This window comes from Mauremys reevesii, linkage group 16, assembly GCF_016161935.1.
Source record: "Mauremys reevesii isolate NIE-2019 linkage group 16, ASM1616193v1, whole genome shotgun sequence".
Lineage (NCBI taxonomy): Eukaryota > Metazoa > Chordata > Testudines > Geoemydidae > Mauremys > Mauremys reevesii.
Window position 1 is genome coordinate 38692181 of NC_052638.1, and position 23172 is coordinate 38715352.

General features: G+C 46.5%; 1 protein-coding gene and 1 long non-coding RNA gene across 5 annotated transcripts in view; one reads left to right on the forward strand and one right to left on the reverse strand.

Moving 5' to 3' along the window:
- Positions 1-6966, reverse strand: part of LOC120384438 — a 134916-nt gene extending 127950 nt beyond the window's left edge. For 2 of the 4 annotated variants that reach the window (XR_005588881.1, XR_005588883.1), the window contains exons 1-4: positions 6892-6966; positions 6379-6494; positions 1421-1552; positions 1019-1126 (exon numbers count right to left, since the gene is read on the reverse strand). This is a non-coding gene — a long non-coding RNA (uncharacterized LOC120384438). Of the gene's footprint in view, positions 1-1018; positions 1127-1420; positions 1553-6378; positions 6509-6891 lie in introns of all 4 variants that reach the window. The other 2 variants (XR_005588882.1, XR_005588884.1) reach the window with 2 other exon arrangements.
- JPH3 (junctophilin 3) overlaps positions 1-18557 on the forward strand; it is a 118862-nt gene extending 100305 nt beyond the window's left edge. The window contains exons 4-5 of the mRNA XM_039503138.1: positions 5512-6431; positions 17979-18557. Coding sequence (XP_039359072.1) covers positions 5512-6431; positions 17979-18059 — 1001 coding nt within the window. The 3' untranslated portion in view covers positions 18060-18557. The remainder of the gene's footprint in view (positions 1-5511; positions 6432-17978) is intronic.
- Positions 18558-23172: the final 4615 nt, after the last annotated feature.

Sequence of the window (23172 nt, forward strand, 5' to 3'; positions counted from 1 at the left end):
TCCCTCTTCAAGCTCCAGGCAGGAACTACACTGTCTCTCTGCCTGCTTGACTTTTACATGGCCTTCCGGCCTCTGATTGGTTGCTCTAGTAGCCACTCTGATTGGTTGCTTCTCTGCAGCCACTCTAGTCTGCCTGGAGGACTTCTCTGCTACTCTGTTGTGGGACTGGGTGGCATAGGACTGTGAGGGCTCCAGCAAAGGGCCTCCACACCTAGTCGACCCCGTCACAGGGTGAAAATCACAATTTACCCCAATGCAGCAGGCATGGATTTCCCAAATGGACCTCCAACTTTACAAGGAAGTTTCAAGGCTACCTAAACCTCCCACAAGAGGCGGCAATAACCAGGCAACTTGGATGTGCAATATGGAGAACACTATTTAGACTTGGCCAGATAACCCCCAAACCTAAACAAATTAATCTGGACACTTTGCAGGGGAGGGAGGTGGAGGAGGGGAGTGGGCCCAGTGGCTTGGCAGACTGAGGTGGGTACAAGCTCAAGGTCTAAGAAGGCCCAAGATTACATCTTTCTGCCACACTGATTGCCTGTCCTTGAAAGATCAAAGAAGAAGTAAGGCTCTCAAAGGAAACTTACTTGGGACAAATATTTAAAAAGTGCTTAGCACTCAGCGGCTCTCCGTGAGAACAATGGGGAATTCCCATTCCCACCCCCTCCCTCCCTTGAGGGCAATGGGGAATTCCCATTCCCAACCCCCCCCCCCCCCCCACTTCAGAACAATGAGGAATTCCAGCCTCCTCCTTACCCCCCTTTGAGAACATTGGGGAATTCCCACCCTTGACTCTCCTGGAGAACATTGGGGAATTCCCATCCCCCACTCCTCCACTGAGCACCAAGGGAGCTGCTGGATTCTGGGTTCTTCTGAAAATCTTGCCCCTTGTTTTAAGCTTTCGCTAGAAAAGGATGTTCAAGAAGCACCTGCTGGGGGAGGGGGCTTTAGAGTTTAGTCAGGAAGAACAAAGAGGTTAGGGTAAAAGCTCACTCCACACACCCAGACTGACCTCTGTTGCTGAAGTGGAGGAATCCAATTTCTATACTGTAGATGCACCCATAGTAAGTTCAGTTTGGTGAGGGAGATGCCCAGGCTGACTCTTCCCAGGAGCTGCACCCTTTGGAGGGCAACAAGGGGAGATTCAACTAAATTAAAAAGTAGCAAATGCAAAATTGATAAAAGGAAATACTTTTTCACTTAACACATTACTAGTCTGTGGAACTAACCGCCACAGCAAATTGTCGAGGCTGAGAACTTAGCATGATTCAAAAAGGGGCTGGATATTTATACAGACAACGAGAATATCCAGAGTTGGAATAATTAATAAACAAACATTCTGGGAGGAACAGTAAATCTCCCGCTTCAGGGCTTAAGCCAATGTCTAACTATGAGAGACTAGGATGAGACCTACCTGCTACTGCAGGGTTCTTACACCTTCTTCAAAGCATCTGGTGCTGGCGCATCTCAGCAACAGGATCCTGGATTAGATGGACCTTCACTCTCATCCAGTCTGACAATTCCTAACAGCAGTCTGCAGGGACTCCTGTGTGAGATGTACATCCTCACTCTCACTGCATACGAAGTCAACCCAGAGCTCCCTGCTCAGTTTTAACTCAAGCAAATTCTCACTGAATTCTCATGAGACAGAGTAAGAAGGAAGGATATCAAAGAGAGGTTAATCCCCTGGACTAGGACTCAGGAGGCCTGGGTCCAATTCCTATTTCTGGCACGGCCTTCTTGTGTGGTCACTTAAATCTGTTGGTGCCTCAGTTCCCCATATGTCAAACAGGAGTGATAATTTGAGCTGGCAACTTTCAGTGAAAGTTATTTCAGGGATCATGGAATTGTAGTTCACTTCTCTTATCCCTGTTCCCTTCGGAGGGCTGGGATCCCCAGCTTGACTATATCTCCCATAATGCATCATGGTTCCCCCCCTCTTCACTGGGGTAAGCTGTGCATCACAGAGTCCCTGCTCATCGTGCATTATGGGAGATCCCAGCCCCTAGAAGAGAACGGGGGCAAGAGGAGCAAACTGCAACCCCTTTAAGGCACTACAGCTCCCATTTTCAGCTGAAATACTTCAGTTTTCAGCCAACATTTTTCAACAAAAAACAATTTTCTGTGGAAAGTGGACACTTTTCACAAAAGGTGTCACTGAATCGAAAACCCAGGTTTCCACTGAAAACCGATTTCAACAGAAAATTTTCAACCAGCCCTTGTAATGATCCTTCCTTTGTCTTGTCTATTTAGATTGCAAGTTCTTTGAGGTAGGGACTGTCTCTGACTTTGTGTCCGTACAACGCCTAGCACAATCAAGCCCTAGTTGCAGTTGAGGCCTCTATGTGCTATTGCAATAATAATAAATAATAATAATAATCTCTAAGCAACAACATCAAGATTTGGATCTGGGTATGTTGTGGATCCAGGTCTGTGCTAAAAGGGGAACCATGGGCTCACAGACTGCGTTGAGTTGAGCTAGAGACCATTTGATTCTTCTGCCAAGTCTAAGCTATGAAATCAGAGTGCCTTCCTTTTGTTCGGGTGAACTCACACTGCACTTTTTTTGTTTTTGTTTTTTTTAACTTTTTATTAGAACAAAGTTACAATAAAATGTTAACATACTACATCACTTATCCAGGCTCAGGTTAATATTCCCAAAAACCTGGCTAAAGATTCTGCTCTGGAAGTGACCTCTGCTTGGAGACATCTTTCAGGGAGACAACTTGGATCTGGGGCAGGTGTCGGCAACCTTTCAGAAGTGCTGTGCCGAGTCTTCATTTATTCACTCTAATTTAAGGTTTCGCGTGCCGGTAATATATTTTAATGTTTTTAGAAGGTCTCTTTCTATACGTCTATAATATATAACTAAACTATTCTTGTATGTAAAGTAAATAAGGTTTTAAAAATGTTTAAGAAGCTTCATTTAAATAAAAATGCAGAGCCCCCCAGACCTGGGGCCAGGACCTGGGCAGTGTGAGTGCCACTGAAAATCAGCTTGTGTGCCACCTTCGGCACACGTGCCATAGGTTGCCTACCCCTGACCTGGGGGATGGCTTGAGTCTGGTTCCATACTGCTTCAGAAACAGCAAACAGACTTCCGCTATTTCCTGACCATAATTTCTTTCCTGACTTGCCTTCTTGAGCCAAAGTATCTCTCATGTGCTTGAGGAGGAACAAGATGACATAAAGCAAATTATCCAGCAGGATCAGGCAGAGATTAAAGCAGGCATTTCATAGTGTTTATTTTTAAACCCAGGCAAGAAAATTGAATTCTTCCTTTTTGAGACTCATTTCTCATCTAGCCATAGCAATTGCAATTAGGTGTATTTGAGGGGTGTCAGGAAGTTAATATATATATATATCAAATCTTTCATGTAACTTAGCATGACTTTAGCTGGGAACAAATATGCTTTTGCTATGTTAAACAAGCATTAAGAACTTTTTGTTTTCACTGCCTCCTTGGACTCATAGGTGTTTGTTAAGGGATTAACAAAATGCTGCTTTCATAGCCGAGAAATCAGCCTGACGTGAAATTTATCTTGCTGTCCCAACACCCTTGACTAGGTCCTGTTGGAAAATGCAATCACCAGCATAGCCCAAGCATGGCAAAGTCACATTTTCCCTCTTGCCGTCCTGTGTGATGATGCTGGTTTCTCTGAGAAGCCCACTGGGAGAGCAAGCAGTGTGCAAATGTGTCTGTAAACAATGGAGGCAGCAAAGTTAAATTGGTAGAGCAGGAGATGGGGAGGCAGGACACCTGGGTTCTAGTCTTAGTTCTGCCATTGATTCAGCATGACCTTGGCCAAGCCACTCTGTGTCTCAGTTCCCCCTACTGCAGAACTGGTATTATAAAAACTGGGCACTTCAGAGGAGTTATGAGGCTGAATTAACTAATTTGTGAGGGGCTTTGAGATCCTTAGGTGTAAGTACAAAGTATTATTTTTAATATAACTGGCCAGAGAACTGGTTCAGCTGAACATCTTAAATCAAAGACACCACATCCTTCCACCAGCAAAATAGTAGGGCTTGAAAATTTGGAATGGGGAGGGAATCTGAATGCTGATAGGCTGATGCGGGTGTGTGTAGGATGCGGATGCCATGCAGAAATGCGCTTTTCAGGGTATGCTGTGTGGGGTGGCATAGGGGTGCATTCTGCTTACTTCCTCATAAACTAGATTCAGCGATAACAGGGAGACAGAGGGATTCTCATGGACCATGAACAGGCATTTCATCCTAGTGAGTCTCATGTCTCCTAGGCACTCAGGGCCACCGTGGTGCGTTGCTTTGAAAGCACAGTATGCTAGTCATGAACTACTGCCCTGCCTATAAGTCCGCAATAACTGCCCAGCCCTTGAAAAAACTAGGGCCAGTTCCGGGGACCAGTTCTTGATAAGAGTCTTGCCTCAGTCAGGAGCTCAACATTTGGCTCCAGGAGCCTGCAACTTTAGATTACCTTCAGAGTAAAGATCAGCTCTGAATCCTGACCTTAATGCTCTCAAAGTGCAGGGATGTTTGGATCCATCATAGAGACGGGGAAATCGTTAAATTCAGATCCGGCTCTGAACTTTCCCGAAGTTCCTTGCTGTTTGGATCTGGGGTTTTGATTCAAGTTCATCTCTAGTCCTGCCAGTTTCAGACAAAAAATGACCTATGTATTGTCAAACCAATTCAGGCAGGTAGCCCACTAGTCTAGTGGATTTCAGTCCCACCGCTGGATGTGCAGTAGCAGGGAAGAGAAAGGGGTGTTCATGTACATCCTGTGGATGAGATGCTCAGAGACATGGGCAGAGAATGGCCATGTGGCTAGTGCACAGGACTAGGATTGGGGATCCAGCCACAGCGTTGCGTCTGATGAAGTGGGTATTCACCCATGAAAGCTTGTGCTCAAATACTTCTGTTAGTCTATAAGGTGCCACAGGACTCTTTGTCACTTTGCCCTGGGGGCCTCTCTCTGCCATTTATGAAATGGGGGAGGAGGGGTATTACTTTCCTTCCCCACAGGGGACCGTGAGGCTTAATTCATTCATGTAGATCAGGTGCCTTAAGGGCCTCAAAGGGAAGATAACAAGGATAAAGCATCAGTGTTGTTAGAGTGCCAGTCTGCCCATCACCGGTGAGTTGCCAGGCCGAAGAAGGTATTTTGACATGCCTAGCAGATCACCCCGGGGCCCCACCCAGCACTCCCTCGTCCCACACCAGGCTAGGACATGAGCCATTGCAGAACATGGGTGATGCCTGTTGGGCCTGTCTGCATGCTCCCTGCCCTGCCAGGCTCCAGCTCCTCGTAATGTGCAGCACTTCAGATGCTGCGAGTAGTGTCAGGCACGGTCTGAAACCAGCAGAGTCTATTCTGTTGGTCTAGGAGCAGGGAAAAGGTTGTTGTCACGGACCTGACCTCTGGTGTCGGATACTGTCAGTCCTGTTCTTTACCCTGAAAGGCCCTGTGATGCTCACAGGATAGCAGTTACCCTCTCTCTCTCTCTCTCTCCTCTCATTTAAAAGGGCTCGAGTGCCAGAGGCCAAAGCGTCAGAACTCAAGCGACGACATTGAGGTCCTCTCCACAGGGACCCCGCTCCAGCAAGAAAGCCCAGAGCTGTACAGAAAAGGCACCACCCCTTCTGACCTCACTCCTGACGACAGCCCCCTGCAAAGCTTCCCTGCCAGCCCCTCCTCCACCCCGCCGCTAGGCCCCACCTGCAGGACCAAGAGCGCCCATTTCTCCAGACAGGTCTCAGTGGACGAAGAGAGGGGTGGGGAAATCCAGATGTTGCTGGAGGGACGAGGTGGAGACTACTTGAGACCCAACAGCTGGAGTGAAGACAAAGCAGGCGGGACACGTGGCGTTAGAAGTGGGACCCTGCGCAGCAGTCATTTGGGGTCTGCCTCCATTCCTGAAGATTACAGAGGCCGGAGTGGAGGACACAAACATATGGCCTCCAACCACAAGCAAAGAGAGAGGTGGACAGATTCCCCAGCCACAGTTTCTTGGACTTCCCACCACCGATCCCACAACCACAGCTCAGGGAGTGCCAAGTTGCTTGAGCTGGATGAGGAGAAGCTGAGCAATTACGAGATGGAAATGAAACCCCTCATGAGGATGGATTCTTATATGCAAGAGATTCACACCCAAAAAAGACACTATAGTAAAGCAGGCCCCTGCAGGAGCCTGGCTGAGGACCACCGTGGGGAAGACCGGGGCTTTGGGGTTCAGAGACTGAGGTCTAAGTCCCAGAACAAAGAGAATTTCAGGCCAGCTTCCTCTGCTGAGCCCACAGTGCAGAAACTGGAAAATCTGAGGTTCGGGGACAAAGCAGAACCCCGGCTATTAAGGTGGGACTTAACCTTCTCCCCGCCACAGAAATCCTTACCTGTTGCACTAGAATCCGAAGAGGAAAATGGGGATGAGCTCAAATCCAGTACGGTAAGTAGACAAACTTGTGTTGTTGAACCTGACTCAGAAAGCAGATGCCAAGGCGAACCTGAGCTGGTTCAGAACCACTGCAGTGTTAGAAAGGTGTGGAAGAAAATTCACACCATGAGAAGAACTGCCCCCTCACCACCAACCACCTTTAGTACCTTGAATTCCCCCCGCCTCCCATTCTACACAAGGTATCAAGTACATTGAAAGGTGATTTTTGCAGCTTGCTTTACTGGCAAATTGTTTCTGGGGAAATGGCAAAATTTCCACATTGGGCGGGAGAGGGTATAAACAGGGAAATGTGATTTGTTCCAAGGTAAAATTTTGTCACAGTGAAATCCCAGCAGGACTAAGACTTGATCAAATGCATGAAACATTGCAAACCACCCTCCCTCCACCCAATAAAAACCCAGCACCCTCAGAAACGACAAAATAATTATCAGGTTCCTGCATGAAAATTCACCCAGCAAAAAAGAGCAGGTCCATGCAGCTCTTGTTGATACATTTTATCAGTAGGCTTGTCAAACCCTTGTACTGGTCCAACAGTATGAAATAACCCAGTTGCAACATCTCTGTATTTGAATCCTTACCTCATGCCATTGCATCAATGTACAGTGATGTCATGTTGCTGCATCACAGTGTATCACCAAGTGTGATGCAATGTTCTTGTGCCATAATGTTGTTGCATTGCAAAGCCTGAAATAAATGTGATCCTTTAAATTGTGCTATACGACAGTCATGGAAGAGGCCCAAGAAAATTAGGACTGTTCCCTGAATTTCTGGATAAGGGATGATCCTGATTCTAGTTTAACTCTTGGGAGTGAGCTGCATCGCACTAAACGCCCACAAATCCTATGGAAGTCACTAGGAGCACATAGGTGCTTTGTCTGGCCCTAAATATCTGCAAGGAGCTGGGCCTAAACAACTGATCTGTTAGCACCAATGCACAGGGCTCTGTCACAAGAGCTAAAGGTGAAATCCAGCCCTTGTTGTGGGCTAGGCCCTAGCAGGTGACGTTACTTATTCACACAAACCCAGTACATCATATACTCCCCCAGAGTTAGGCAAGCTTCTGCGGTTCGCAGGAGTTGAACCCAACCTACATGCTGGAGATATAGTTACTATATAGATCACACATGCAGGGAACTGGCGCTCAAACCCTGGCTTCAGAGCTAAACAAACATCAATACAAGACAGTTATTACTGACTATCTAGCAGTTACAGCCTGCATGTAAAGATGCACAGACAAGCCATTAGAATGCACATCATATTTCTAAGTGCTATAACTGTGAAGCAGCATGTTCAGTTTTCTCACATTCATAACCAAGGGTGGAACAGATGGTGAAGGTTTGAGTTGAAGTTAATGAAATACAGAGTGATAGATGATATGTGGATTTAAATAACCCATGTTGCTGGCGACTCTTTGTTCTAGAAAGTTTTGCTGCATTAACAGGGTTTGATTGCAGGGGCATGGACAGGAAGGGAGTCATCAGAAAGAGCTTGTTGAGTGAGTATATCTAGGACACAAAGCATTACTCATCCACAGCATAAAAACAATACAATGTCGCATACATATAGCTTGTTGCACCTTCAAGGATCTCCAAACATTTCACCAGCATTAGGGAGTTTAGCCTCACTTTACCCAAAGGTAGCCGTGTGTGATTAGCTCCATTTTACAGATGGGAAAATGGAGGCGCAGAGCGTTAAGCCCCTTGTCCAAGATCACACAGTGAAGCAGTATCAGAACCAGGAAAAGGACATAGCACCTTTTAGCTCTGTGCCATCAGAGCCACAGAGTTAATGAATGGGAACCCCAAACCTGTGCAAAGCATTGCCGCTCTGGATTTCCCAGACAGGCTTTAAGTTCTTCAAAGCAGGTTTAAGTCCATCCAGCCTCGCCAGAGCACAACTTAGGCTGCCAGTTTTAGACAAGCCTTCCTATTTCCAGGAGGCTGCCTCCAGCATGTGGACAGCCCGGATGCAGAGCCTCCTGGCAGAGAGCTTTTGCAAAACGCAAACCACAGCTCCTGCAAAAGTCTGTGCGCTCCCACGCACAGGCCAGCTTGCAGGGCGGCCCTGCTTTCCTGCCATCCCCAGCATTGCCATTTGGGAAGCTGTTTGCTGAAAAGGACATTTCTCATCTCAAAGACAGCTGGGCCACTTCCGAAAGCAGAAGAAAGGGATGCTGTTAGCTGGGCAGGTCTATTTTTTTTTACCTACCTGGAACATCCTTGAGCATCACCCTTGCAAGACAGGAGGTTTTAAAAATAATCAACCAAAAGCCAGCTCCGCATGAGCCACTAATGAAACCAGAATACCGGCTCCTAGTTGCAGCAGCCTCTCTCCTCTGGATGATCAGTCCAAAGCCAGCCCAGCTCAGTAATGACCACAAGTAATGACCATCCAATAGCTATTGGGTACCCTATGTGAAGTGAACAGGGTGGGTTAAGGTCAGTTCCCAGCGAAGTCATTATCACAGCTGGCACTAATCCCACCCCTTGTTATTAGCATTATAGGCGCGCCCAAGGGGTTGAAGTGAAGTGCTGTGGAGACTGTGCCTTCCGTCTAGATGTGATCTTTCCGGGCCAGGGCTGAACAACAGTGCGTGTGAGGAGGGGAGAGGCGGGGGTTGGGAAGCATGCGCTGCTTTGGCATGTGCTTTCTTTGGGTAGTCAGGGGATTTCAGTCTTCAGGGCTCTCAAGCCAGTACTCAACTCATATGAAAAATTTAAAATAAAGTTTAAGAAAACCTTGATGTTTCTGCGTGTGTGCGGACCTGCACACCCAGAACAACCTCACATCAACATGCAGTAGATTGCCACCATTTGGGCAGAGGAATATGGACATGGAAAAACTTTTTCACTAGGAGGGTGGTGAAGCACTGGAATGGGTTCCCTAGGGAGGTGGTGGAATCTCCTTCCTTAGAGGTTTTTAAGGTCAGGCTTGACAAAGCCCTGGCTGGGATAATTTAGTTGGGGATTGGTCCTACTTTGCGCAGGGGGTTGGACTAGATGAGTCCCTTCCAACCCGGATAGTCTATGATTCTATGGATGGGCGAGTACTGGCACCTGTATTGTCAGGTTGGGGGGACCGTATGATGCAGAAATCTGTCCTGCATTTGGGTGGTCCATAGCTTTCTGTATCCTCTGGACCAGTCTTTGAAAAAGAGAACTAACCTTTGGGGAGGTATGGAGGAAGAGAGAGTCTTTAAAATGCCAGCAGCCCTTTTACTCATCAACACAAAATTCATCATATTTTTAGGAGGGAGAGAATAAATACATGACTTGAGTTGCAAAGGGGGTGAACATCTGCATCTCCCAGGCAAGCTGAGTGCTGTGGGACCTCAGTCAGGCCAGAATTCAGACATGAACTGATACCAAAAAGTTTCATTTGACTATCGTAATTTAGCAGGAGTGATCACATTTATTTAGACAAAGTGCTTACAAGGACAAATTCTGGTCTCACTGAAGCCTATGACAAACTGCCTGTTGATTTCAACAGGACCAATACTTGGTCCTTTGACATTCTCCTTTCACAGATGTAAAGCCCTGTCCACTTTTGGGTACAACCCATGCTACCAAAAATCTGTGTTCACCTCTAACACATTTGCCCTCATCCCTAGACATTGTCAGATGCTGGTTTGGTTTTCTCAGTTATTTGCTAAAATCTTGTCTTATTTCAAACTACTCAAAGACAACTACTGTGGTCAGGGCTGGCTCTAGCTTTTTTGCCGTCCCAAGCAAAATAAATAAATAAATAAATAAAACAGCAGCCGCAGGGAGCGCGTGGAGGGTGGTCAAGGCGGCTCGCAGGGGAATGAAGGGCGGCGCCCGCCCGCTCCCTCCACCCGTGGGCAGCCAGGCGAGAAGGGCTCCCCCCTCCAGGCTTGGAGTGCCTCTCCCGGGGACTGCAGGAGGTGCTGGCTCAGCCGCTGCTTTAAAGGCGGCTCAGCCGGGCTGGGCTCAGAGCGGCGCGGGAGGCAGAGGCCGGTGCAGGTGGTGGGGAGTTGCGCATCCCAGGGAGCCCGGCGGCACGGTGAGTGGTGGGGATCGCTAGATCTGGTCTTTGCCCCTGCAGGGCTGGGCTGGGACTGGCAGAGCACAGGGAGCCGGCTAGGGGCTCCGGAGCTGCAGACCAGGCTGCCAAAGCAAAAAAAAAAAAAAATAAAACCAAAAAAAACCATGGCTGCCGGAATGTGCCGCCCCAAGATTGACCAGAATGCCGCCCCTTACAGTGTGCCACTCCAGGCACGTGCTTTCTCGTTTGGTGCCTAGAGCCGGCCCTGACTGTGGTCCTCAGTGGAGCCAGATGCTCAGTGAAGGTTATGGGAGTTTTGTTTGATTAAAGACCACAGAAATGTCCCTGTTCAACTTCAGCTACCGGCAAGGCATTATAAACAGAAAGAGAAAGAAATTCCAGTGGCAGCCAGGTTTTGTTTTTTTTGTTTTTTTAAGAGGCACATTCTCTATTGAGATATCCTAAGCATGTTTCACTGTCATTGGAGAAAGTGAAAGGGAGCCAGCCAGCCTGTAATTAGCACCTCTCTGCTGAGGTATCACAGTGGAAGTGATGGGGGTGTCAGTGAAGGCTGCTTGGCCAGGTATTGAGCCAGGGGGAGGATACCTGAGAGGAGAAGGTGATATGAGTCAATGCGTAAAGGGAGAAGGAAGCGGGGCGGATGGAATCCAGCAGCTCTCCCCAGAAATAGAACCTCCCGGCCTACGTAGGTGACAAATGTTCCTTTCTCGGCTCTTTCAGGGGCTTTCAAAGTATTTTAAAGGGATTTCACCTCGGGATGGAGAATTTGCATCTGAAAACTTAGTCACCTTGAGTCCCAAAGAATACGAAACAAGTGATAAAAATAGCAACCGGTTGCTGCCTCCGTAATAAACTAACACCCACTCCCTGTGCCAACAGAGACTCTTTCCACCTGATGTTTAGGAAGACAGGCCACTGAGAGTGAATCTCTCCTAGCTGCTGCTCGTAAAGGGCTCTTCCCACCCCCCACCCACCGCTGTCATTTGGCGGGTTGGGCTGGTCAACGAGAACATTGTTTGGACTCTGAATGGCTGTTCAGTTCACTCACATTTGTATCTCTGCCTGGGCCTAATCCAATGCCCTATGAAATCTATGGAAAGACTTCCATTGTCTTCCAGGCCATTGGCTTAGTCCCCTTATCTGCTATACACTGGTGTGAATGGCAGTGGGGTTCCTGTGGTCTTTCCACATTCAGGCCTTGATCTTACCCCTTCCCAGACCTCATGTCTCATCACAGCCTTTTTCCACAGCCCTCTCTCCAGGCTACTTCCACAGCACCACACTTCATGTCTGAGCTCTCCCTGGTCTCCCTCATTAGAGACACTCACAACAGGGCCAATGTCTCCCTAACCACTCTCTTTGCTGACCATATATCTAGTCCTGCAGTCACATGACCTCTGTCATCTGTTCCTGAGACTGTGCCACCCATCAGTCCCTTTCGATGACATCCCCCAGAATGCCCTGGTTTAGGGCTTCCCTATGACCTCCCTTTAAAGCTAGTGGATACTATGTCACAGTGACTACACACAACAAACTATAAAAATCACAGAAACGTAGGGCTGGGAGGGACCTCAAGAGGTCATCTAGTCCATCCCCATATGCTGAGGCAGGATTAAGGGTCTTTAGACATCCCTGACGCATCTCACTAACTTGTTCATTGTTTAACTGTCCTTAAAGTTAGAAAGATTTTCCTAATACCAAATCTAAGTCTTCCTTCTGCAAACTAAGCTCATTACTTCTTGTTCTCCCATCAGTGGGCATGGAGAACTATCCATAAAACTATCCATAAACTGCCTCTGCATAAAGTGCTGTCAATGCACAAAGCAAACACAGGGGGAGGAGGGGAGGAAATATTGTTTTTTCCTCTAATCTCTTTCATGTACAGCCATCTCAGGGATTACTTGTAACAACTCTAGGTAAATAGTTTTCAGACAGAAGTGTGATGTTCAGCTTGATGTCCTTTTAAAACCCTTTTGATATCAGGAGGCCTTTGATGTAGCTGAAGGATTTAGCCTCATTTTTATTGTCATTGTCATCGTGTATGTGTTTTAGTCTTTTCGAAGTGAATATTTAGAGATGGACCTCACCCAACCCCTGAACTATGAACACTCCCCCACCCCCACCCCAACCATGCAATAATTGGAATCAAGATCTGGATCTCAACTTTGTGCCTGGCTCCCTTTCCTGGTAATTCAACAAACTAAAATCCTGGATCACCCCCAAACTTCGGAAACATTGGCATTCGGATCTAGAACCTGCAACTCACACCCAGCTCTACAGATCTTCATAACAAGGGCATGTAGGTCACACTGGCAGAACGTGCAGGTGCACTAATACATACAACCCTCATAAGTAGGATGGAATTACACTACATTTGCACACACACACAGACACACAAATGTCACAGGTACAATTTAGGAGCACGGGTTTGAAAATGTAGCCCCTTAATCTGTTCTTGTTTTATTGTAAAAATCTCCGGGATGACTTTTTTTTAATTAAAATTTTTTATGTAAATAAAACATTCTCACATATATAAAAATGCATATTATGTAAGGCCCTCGTCCTGTGATGTGCTGACTTCACTGGGACTCGAGGGTACTCAGGACCCTGCAGGATGGGTCCCCAAATATATAATAGTTGTCATGGCTTCAGGGCTTAATCCCTCAAGGCTGATGGGATTTTTTTCAATGGGAATTTTTTCTGAGTGAGGACTGCAGGAGGAGGATCAAATTTCTATTATCTCTACATTCTGACCTATCAGCTTCTACTACTTACACAGCCCCCATTACTTCTGGAGAAGCACACCGATTCACCATACCCCAGACAGCCCTTCCTATAACCAGGCAAGAGAGATGATGCAGACTCCATGAAATACACAAGAGACCTTGCTATGCCAAGTCATTAGTCTGGGAGGTGCTCAGACACCCAGGTGATGGGCATCAGTACAAATCCCAGAGAATGGCAGACAGTGTTTCTTACTGAGACCATAAACCATAATGGATCCGCTTGCCATCTAACTACGCCCCGCTGCAGTATTATATGGCTTTTCAGTAATGCCCTATTTTATTGTGCACTGGCGCCAAGTGACTGCTTCTTTTATGTAACTACATTTGGGGCCAGATTCTCTTCTCGGTTACTCCTGTGCTCACTTACTGGCGTCCCTCTTTGCACGGGTGTAAATAAGAATTTACCCCCATGTTTTACTTGGTAAATGCTCTTTAACTACCTAGCAGTGACTTGTTCCTATAGATTGCACGGGGTCTACTATTCAGCAAAAATGACATCCAGCTGCTGATTTTTCAGCATTTTCCCAGAGCTGGGGCTTTCTGCTGAGCAGCATCCTTGATAATTACACTCAAGAGATCCCAGAGGGATTCCTAGGTAACCGCACTACAGTTTCCATGGCAGAGATAACAAAGGTCGGACTATGTGATAACAAATAACAATGGATTGTTAATATTTTAATTAACAATGCTGCGGTTTTATTTGTGAGGTACACCTCCCTAGCCCCCCATATTCCCAGTAAGACGCTTGGGTGGCTGTACAACAGTTAGAAACAAACAGGATGATGAGACAGAAATTATGGTGCTTAGATACTGCAGTGATGAGATTATAAATACATTGATACTACAGACAGATTGGAGGCTCCGTTCAAAACATAAAGTTTACCAAAATATGATTAATTATTATTTCATAGCGGGGTCCATTTTATTTCTCACCGAGCCCCCCTCTTGATCCACAGCCCCAGTGCCTGGGAAGTCATGAGTTTAAAAGCCAAAGACCTGATTGTCACTAAGGCCCATTTACACCTCTCTGGCAGTAATAGAATTTACCCCTCCTTCCACACGCCTTTACACTGCCAGGGAGAAGTAAAGAGGCCTTCGTATAAATGAGAATCAGGCCCCGGCGCTGTTCGGCTGCCTCACCTTCTTGCTGAAATTTACCATCCCCAGCGTGGAAAGGCGAGCGAGTGAAAGGAGGCTCAATATAATAATTCCCTTCTGAGGATGTGGTCAGCCAGCTATTCACCCTGCACGTAGTTACACTGCTACTTCATGGTAAAGCAGAGTCTGGAAATCTGTGCATTGATGCTGGGCTGTGGAGTGAAAATTTGAAACTGTGCCCTGACTTTACAAGGGATACGGACTGGAAATTATAAACAACCCCTTGCGTCACTGCCTAGAACCAGCACAGCTCTCTCTACCGTTCTGCGCAGTGGCTCTTTGTAGGTGCTGTGATAAAGTACTATGCCCTCAAATGACGTGTGAGTCCTAGCTGCAAAACAGCTCGGGCTCTGGAGTCCCATCCCTGCAAAGTCTGTAGGCGTGTCAGTCCCAAGTTTTTATTTGGGCTTGTCTCTCAATCGAATGATCAGTTACCACATAGCTAAAGTGGGGCAAGACTTAAATAAAATGCCACTGAACGGCTAGAGCTGTGTGTGGTGTCTCAAATCACAAGGCCTCAAGGTAAAAGGGATTTTTGCTTTTGTCTCAATGTGGGTTTCCCTTCTTAAAGGTCCAGCATGGTCGACAGTGCAGTGAAGTCACTTTATCTGCTGGTTCTAAAACGTTGCCGTTCACGGGAATTTACCAACCTGTTGCCAGCTTGAGGACAGGCCTGAATTTCCTCCAGAGCTCACTCACATCAGAGTGTTTCATCTTCCTCCAGGTCACCAAAGAGGAATCAGGCAAAGATGGCACATATCCCAGGACAGTCAGCTTCCTGTGATCGCAGGGGATGAGTAGATCTTTGGTGGAGGTTAAAGCACAAAGCTGTCGAATCAGAAGCCCAGGCATAAGCAGCATTTAAAAGTTTATAATTGGAGCTGAAGCAAAAGCCTGAAAGGTCACAAAGCTTTTTATTAGATTAGCCAGCATATTATCAGAAATCTGGCCCCTCTGCTAAGACATTCCAACACCTTTACAATGGGTGGGCCATTCCCAGCTGAGAGATCACTACATGGATAGTCCTTTTTGGAGTTAGGTCAGGAGGGGTAGAGAAAGGGCAAATGTGAAAAGCAAAGAGAAGCTGTAGGCTGAAAGGATGTCAGACATCGGCTGCCCCCTTTGCAAGGAATCCCCAAAGACAACTGCACATGCAGAGGTGATTTTTAAACCCAGCTCACCTGTTCCACAAGCTCACAGACCTCTCACGGGCATGACTTCGGTATCCCCGTGCACATGTTAAGGGCCTAATCCTGCAGCCCTTACTCAGGTAAAATTCCAGTCAACTTGCCCTTGAACTCCATGATTTCCATGGGAGCTTGGTCTCAGGAAGGACTGCAGGGTTACGTTTTCTCGCATTGAAGAGGGGAAAGCTCTGGTGACCAGAGAATTAAGAAATGCTTAGGCTAGCCACATCCAGTCCTGTTCTACAACTCTGTTCAGAGATGAGAAAGAAGCACACAGAGGGTACCATATGCCATCTGCCTGAGCAGCATTCAGGCTGGCTGGCTGGCATGTAAGTTTGCCTCCTGTATGTGGTTGATTTGACCTACTAGACTGAGCACATGAATAGGAAAAGAGGCAGAAACACTGTCACTTGGGACATTTAAATGGAGACTGGACCAAAGGCTAGAGAACGTACACTAGGGAGCCATCCTGCACTGGCTGATGGGTGGCTGAGACCCAGTGGGGTTTTGCATCACTGCGCTGCCCTGCCAGCAGAAACAACCAGATTGATAACCATCAGCAACCTATTATCCTATTAATCCTAGGGGAAAGCACGTGAAACCCAATAATCTTTTGAAATGGAGCTAGTACAGTGAATAACAATCTGCATCACAGTATTTAGCCTTGCTCCAACTTGGCAGCAAGCAGGGAAGGAATTCAGCACCCAAAAGGGTTGGCTTAGCACAGGCAAAGAGATTTGCACAAACCAGTCCAGAGCAGCTACCTGGCTGCCAGGAGGCTCCCTCAGAAATCCTTCCATTTGGTTGGCTTCCTTTGACCTTGTTGCTACGCAACAGCATATGCCTTTCCAGCAAGCTTCAGCTTTTCAAAGGCAGAGCCCCGTCCTCCTCCCCCTGGACCCCCTCCTCCCCAAATGTGAAATGAATCAAGCAACTCCGGAGGAGAAACTATCTCTGTCTCGCAAGGAGGTTTTTAAATAGATCTGCACTGTGGTACAAAGACTGGCTTAATGAGGGCATCCACCCCTGCCTTGTTACAGTCGGAATAGGCAGATGAGCCTTGTTACAGTGGGGAGGAGGGAGAAGCAGGGAACTAATTGCGCCATTTCATGAAATAAACAAATCTATATAATTAAAATGACTATGAATGGGGGCCGTTCAGGGCCTCTGGCTTTGCTACTATGTATGCCACTCCCTGTGCTACCCAACTGCAGCAGCTTAGACAAAGGTGCCAGCTAGTCCATCCACTGCTTGCCACCTCCCGTTCATTTTTGCACTCTCGCCTGCCCAGTACTTGGATTCTTCCGAACCATGTTGGTAGAGGCGAGCAGCAGTGCCACACCGCAGTCCCACGCAGAGGCTTAGCATTAAAGGAGGGAGCAGCAGCCTAGCGTGCCAAGCACAGAAGACTGATGTCCAAGCGCTGGCCCATCTCTAGGGTGGGTTGCACCCTGCATGGGAGCTCACACTTATTAGACAACCGACTCTCTGAAGAGACCACCCCAAAGTGTCCCAAAACATAGCAAGTACGGTTCTGCGCCATCTTTTTTAGATCGTCACCTCAGATAGGCACCTGGTTTTAGCTGGTCCCTTAAGGCAGGATTCACCATGTACATGACAGGAGGGAATCCAAGCTCAGGTGCTGTCCTCACTTATTGATCCACCAGGTATAAGCTTCCTCAGTCAACCTCCCGTCATGGTCACAACTTGGCACCAATTCACTGGATTGCTCCAACGCCCCCTTTGAGAACCGAATGAGGTGTCTCATACTCGATCAGCTTTGTCCTCACTGCACAGTAACAAGGATTGGACTGCCAGGGGCTGCATCTGGCCCTTGGGATGCACATAGCATGCCCTTAACTGAACAGAGTTGGTTTATTTCATGAAGAAGACAACAACGAGCTCCTCTGAGGTCTCAGAAGCTGCCTTTGCACTGAATTGTACACGGACAAAAGCCAGTTGGGGGTAGAGATCCTATGGTTAAAACAAAGCCCTAGGAGTCAGGACATCTAGGGTCATTTCCTGGCTCTGCCACAAAACCTGCTGTGTGTCTCTGTTTCTTCATGTGTAGAATCCTTACCTGCCTCAAAAAGGTGACAGTGAAGCAAAATTCACTACCAGTTGCAAAGTGCTTTGCAATTCTTGGACGGAAGGTGCTACCTAAGTGCAAAGTACTATTTACTCCTCCCTCAACCTGTTTTGTCTCATGGTTAGAGGTGCCTACAACTTCAGTGAAAGTTACAGGTGCTCTGCACCTCAGCAAACCATGCCCTGCCGGGTTACGGTATAATTAGAGATTCTGACCCTTCCTACCAACAGTTGGCTAACCACCAAATTTCGACATGCTTTGTAACTCCTTTCCTTCTCTTTCTCTGTTCCAGGGCTCGGCTCCCATTCTGGTAGTCATGGTGATCTTACTGAACATTGGCGTCGCCATTTTGTTTATTAACTTTTTCATCTAACTCGAGACTGTCTTGTTTGCAAAAATAAGAGTTATGTGTACGAACGGGGGGGACAAAACCAAACAAAAACAAATCAAAAAAGGGAAAGATCATAACTTGAACTGTCCTATGACAACTTCCAAGTCTTTTCACAGAAGAACAACAAATGATTGAGTCTCACTCACAGTTTGCCTTTTTTTCCTGGGTAATGTTTTTTGGATTTTAGCCAAAATTCTTTGCTTGTACAACACTATGCTGTGTGGCATGGCAGAATGCTAACAACTCTCTGACCCTCCCAGCACCAGAAAGGATGAGACAGGATCCCAGCAAAATAAAAGTCAGTTATTTTTCCCCCTCCAAAGTAAATAAACAACAAAAATTGCAAAATGGAGGTAAGAGGGTGGGCAGATGGAACAGGGGCACAAAGTGGGGTGAATGAGTCTCTGGTGTAAACACTCAACCTCATTGTTGTGAAGTTGATGGGAGGGGAAATCCCATTTCACCCATCCCCCTCTAACCCCCCCGCCACAAAAAAAACCCTCTTTTTTCTTCCCCTCTCTGCTACCAGGAAAGAAAAAAAAAGCAGGAATGAAGAGGAGAAAAGGAGGTGCTTGGGGAGGGGAAGAGACCCCCCCTAAGTACAGAGGATAGAGGATGAAGGGAAAGTGGCCCATTTTTGTTACAGTTTAAAAAAATTCTGAAGCAATCAGAATTTTGCTTAGTTCTGGTGTAGTGAGGGGGTGGAATTACAAGGTGTAAATATCGTACCTGCTGCCACCCTCCTATCCTCACTCAGCCGGAACAAAACCACCCAAAGCCACCCTCTTTCTGTTCAAAGCTGATTTCTCCTAGCTACAAATCTGCCCTTCCCTCCCAACTCCCCCCATAAATTGCCTGGTGGCTTATTAAGGCCCAGCTCCCCCATACACACACACACACATCAGGAGCGGTGATACTAAAACAATCACCAGCTATCCCATCCTGAACTGTAACCACACCTACACAACAACACCAGCGCTTACAGAGAATGCAAGGAAGCTGTCTGGTGGGAGATTGATTCTGATCCAGCAAAGGACATCTGGGGAGGAGCATTGCAACAGCTGCAGGAGCGGAGCAGTGCGGCTGGGTATGCCTGTTACATCTCGCCATGGACCGCTTCAGACATCATGCTTGGGCTCTGAGCATGTAGTATTTTTGCACTTTGTATGCAGGATGTATATTCCAGCTTCCGACATGTCCCTGTAAAAAAAAACGTCATTGGCAACGCAGCCTTTAAGGATGTATTCTTTTCTATACGTCACTTAATTTTGTTCATTTTAACATCTTTGTAATGGAAGTGGCCTACTGAGGTGCCTTCCAGTCCTACCCTTCTATGATTCTATGCCTGCCTTGATTTTTTTCCCCATCCCTCCCTCCCCCGCCCCGATAATACACATTTATTAAAGATGCATTACCCCAGTCCTGAGCTGTTATGGTCGCAATGACAAGAGCATGGTTTTAGCTCAGTTGCTTGGAAATTCCTGAAGTCCTGTTGCATTCCAAAAACAATGTAACTGTTTTCCCTGCCTACCTCCATCCCCAAGACCACATGCAGTCTGTCCTTGCCTGATACGTCAGCTGTGCACTTCAAACGGTTAACTGCCTCTCTCTGATACAGGATATATCGGAACCCTCTCTGACCCACAATTACACCGACTGCAAGTCCATTGGATAAAGAGGAGTGAGGGAGTCATGAGGGTCAGATATGGCCCAATTACAAACCTAGATTTTATCTGTGACCAAATCCGTCTCATCATTTTACATACAGGGTGTTGGATACAACCTGACTTGTGGACTTGGCTTTGCTTTGCTTACATTTTAGCTGTTTCTCTGCTACCTTTTCAGCAGATTTCTTTATTACACTGCACTGGATTGCTCTATTTTTAACCAGAAATAAACTAAAGGTTAGCGCATGTGCCAGTTAAATTCGGTTCTTTTTCTTAAACTGCCACGCTCATTCCGTCTTGCTGTTTTCTCTCCTTTGCTTGTTTGTTTTCTTTTCTGGGTAGAGGGTGTGGGATGGAAGGAATGAATGGCAGATAATGCGAGCCTAGTGACCTTTCTGATCATTTTGTTTCCAGGGGAACAGTCCATCTTTTTTGTCCATCTTCATTTTTTTCCCCCATTCATCTTTTTTAATATTGAATGGTTGCTGCAGACCTTAAGTGAACCAAATAACGACATAATGTAATTGCAGCCCTAGGAAATCATACATGCTGCGACATGTGTTTTGTAATTCTGTTTGCAATTCTTTGTAAAGATTCTAGAGAACTTTTTTTGTACATTCCAGTAAGTGCATGACACACAGATACCTACAGAAGCAGGTTACATATTTAAATGCAAACACAGTACAATATTTAGATATGTATAAAACAGCACAAAAATGCATATCATTATCAAATAAAAGTACTAGTGGTTTCATGCCTAGGTTTCTCACACTGGTGACTGACTAGTTATTACTGCTTTTCTTTCAAACCTCCAAGGAATCAATATATGGCTACCCCAAATTCAACCTAACTCTGTTTGTCTTTCATCTCTTGGTTTCTCCCTTTGAAGCACCTGGCATTGGCCACTGTCAGAAGACAGGATGCTGAGCTAGATGGACCATTGGTCTGATCTACTATGGCCATTCTTATGTTCTAGTTTCTATGGGACTAAAAATTCAGTCAAGCAAAGTGTCTAAGATTCAGTGGGTCTGAAAGACATCTGAAGATTAATATTAAATTGGTTCCCAAACAATGTGATTAAAAATAATGATCCCTTGATTAATCGAGGTGAGTTGAGCAATCTGTCTTAGCTCTGTGCTTTCACATCCACCCAGAGGCAAAAATATTATTGACAAGTAGCCCAAAGAGAGAAACAACTCATTGTACTCTCTCTACCACATAAGTACTGTGTTCATGGCTCTCTCTCTCTCTCTTTGTCATGTCTAAGACACGCATCACCATAGTATCTAGACACCAAATCCACAAATACTCTCTCTCCATGCTGTTTTACATGAATACTCACATGCATAGCTAGACAGATGCATGCAAGCAACTGTGTAATTCTGAAGACAATTGACTTTGCTTTTCAGTCTTAGGGATCTTCTCATTTTCCTAAGGAGGAAGTTGCAGCTATTTAAAACCAATCCAACCTCATGTCCTGAACCTGCCCCCAAGCTGCAGGAATGGACCAAGCTCCCCACCCACATCCCCCACCCAGATGCACGTGGTTTCCTTCCTGGACTCCAGAAAGACTACCTTTATATCTCACCTGGACCACCAGTGGATCATTGTGAAGTCAAGTCTTTCAGGGAAGAGTAAGAAAGAAGGATACAAAAGTCCCCCAGATTGGCTTAGCTCTAGTCCATCTGGCTGTTCTTTTTCCTCAAGGAACCACCTGGATTGACAAGGTCCCTTGGAATGTGTAGTAACATCCCATGGCTCATTTCACACAGCCCTATGACATGGAGTCACCCACTCAAACCACTGACAACTGCACGCTGTTGAAACAAACTTTTCATTTGTTCTCTTGCCAAGGCCCCTTGCTCTACATGCTAATCAGTTACCATGCTGATACAGCTAAAGGGCCCTGAAGAAATTGGATGTGGTTGGACTGAGCTGCAGGAGGAAAAAAAAAGCTTAATACAAGTGTGTAGTTTAAGTAACCGAGGGCCTGATTTTCAGAGAGGCTGAGCTCCCAATTATTGCAGCTAGAGTGGTGGATGCCTCGGCACTTCTGAAAATCAGGTCCTCGCTGAATTGCAGGAACAGTGTTTAGTCTATTACTATTGTTTTTCCTCTCTGACCCACACTGTATAGCTCTCTGGCAAATCCAGCCCTGAACCCAACTTTGGAACTATTACTGAAGGCAATGCTGTGCGTGGGACCAACACATGGTGCGCATTAGAGACATGCATTGTGGATAAGAGATCCATAATGTGCATCAGATTAGTGAGGAGTGGTTCTCACACTGGTGACTGACTAGTTATTACTGCTTTTCTTTCAGAGGAGTGAGTGGTTCCCTTCACTCATAACCTTGTCTCAAACCTCATGATTCCTTAGAGGTGCTTTTTCCGTCATACTTTATTCCTCTTCGTATGAATCCATTTCAGGTTCCAACAACACAGGTAGCAACCATTCTGGTATTTAACTTTAGAGTCAACATCAGCTCATTTTTCCAGGGTATGGATAATTGTGTAATTACCACACTGACCTAGGATAACTACCATGGTCAGCGAATCCTATGGTTATCAGATGGTGTCCAAAGGTCCAAATACAGAGTACGCATAGGAGCATTCGTGCCTCATAGGAATAGAGCCTTACCCATCCCCCACCCTTTATTACTACTTAGAGCTCGCTTTGCATGGCTTAAGGTGGTGGTGGTTGTTTTTTGTACTTGAGGGTGTAAAGGTGCCCAAATGCTTGGCTGCTGCTGAATGGTATTAGTACAGCCAGGCATAATGCACCTGCCATGCAGCAGAATGTAAATGGCCCAGCCTATCCTGGCATTGGTGGGCTGTAGGGCCATTTTCATACATGATCGTGGCACAGCCTGTGAAGTAATGGAGCAGTATGGATTTTGGCAGCCCCAAGGAGGGCTGGTTCCACGTGTGTTGTACTGGTGACCTCTTTCACACAGCAAGCCTCTGAGTGTGACATCCGCCCCCCCTTATAAATTAAAACACTTTTTTATATTTAAACACTAATATATATTATAATATAATGCTGGAGGTGAAGCAGGGTTTGGGGTGGAGGCTGACAGCTCATGACCCCCAATGTAATAAACTCGTGATCCCCTCAGGGGTCACAACCCCCAGTTTGAGAACCCCTGTTAGAGGATAATTGGTTACTTCCTGTATCTGTCAAGTGTTTTAACACCACTGGCAATTTTAAAATCATGATTAGATGTTTTGTTAAAAACTCTGCTCTAGGAATTATTCTGGGGATGTTCTCTGGTCTGGATTATGCAAGAGGTTCAGGGGTGTCCAAACTACGGCCCGCGGCAGGCATGCCGGCGCGAGGAGCTCGGGCCGAGGGAGAGGGGGACGACCACGCAGTCATGCCTGCAGCAGGTCCGCCGCCCCCCCCGGTACACGTGTGGTGTGTGTGGC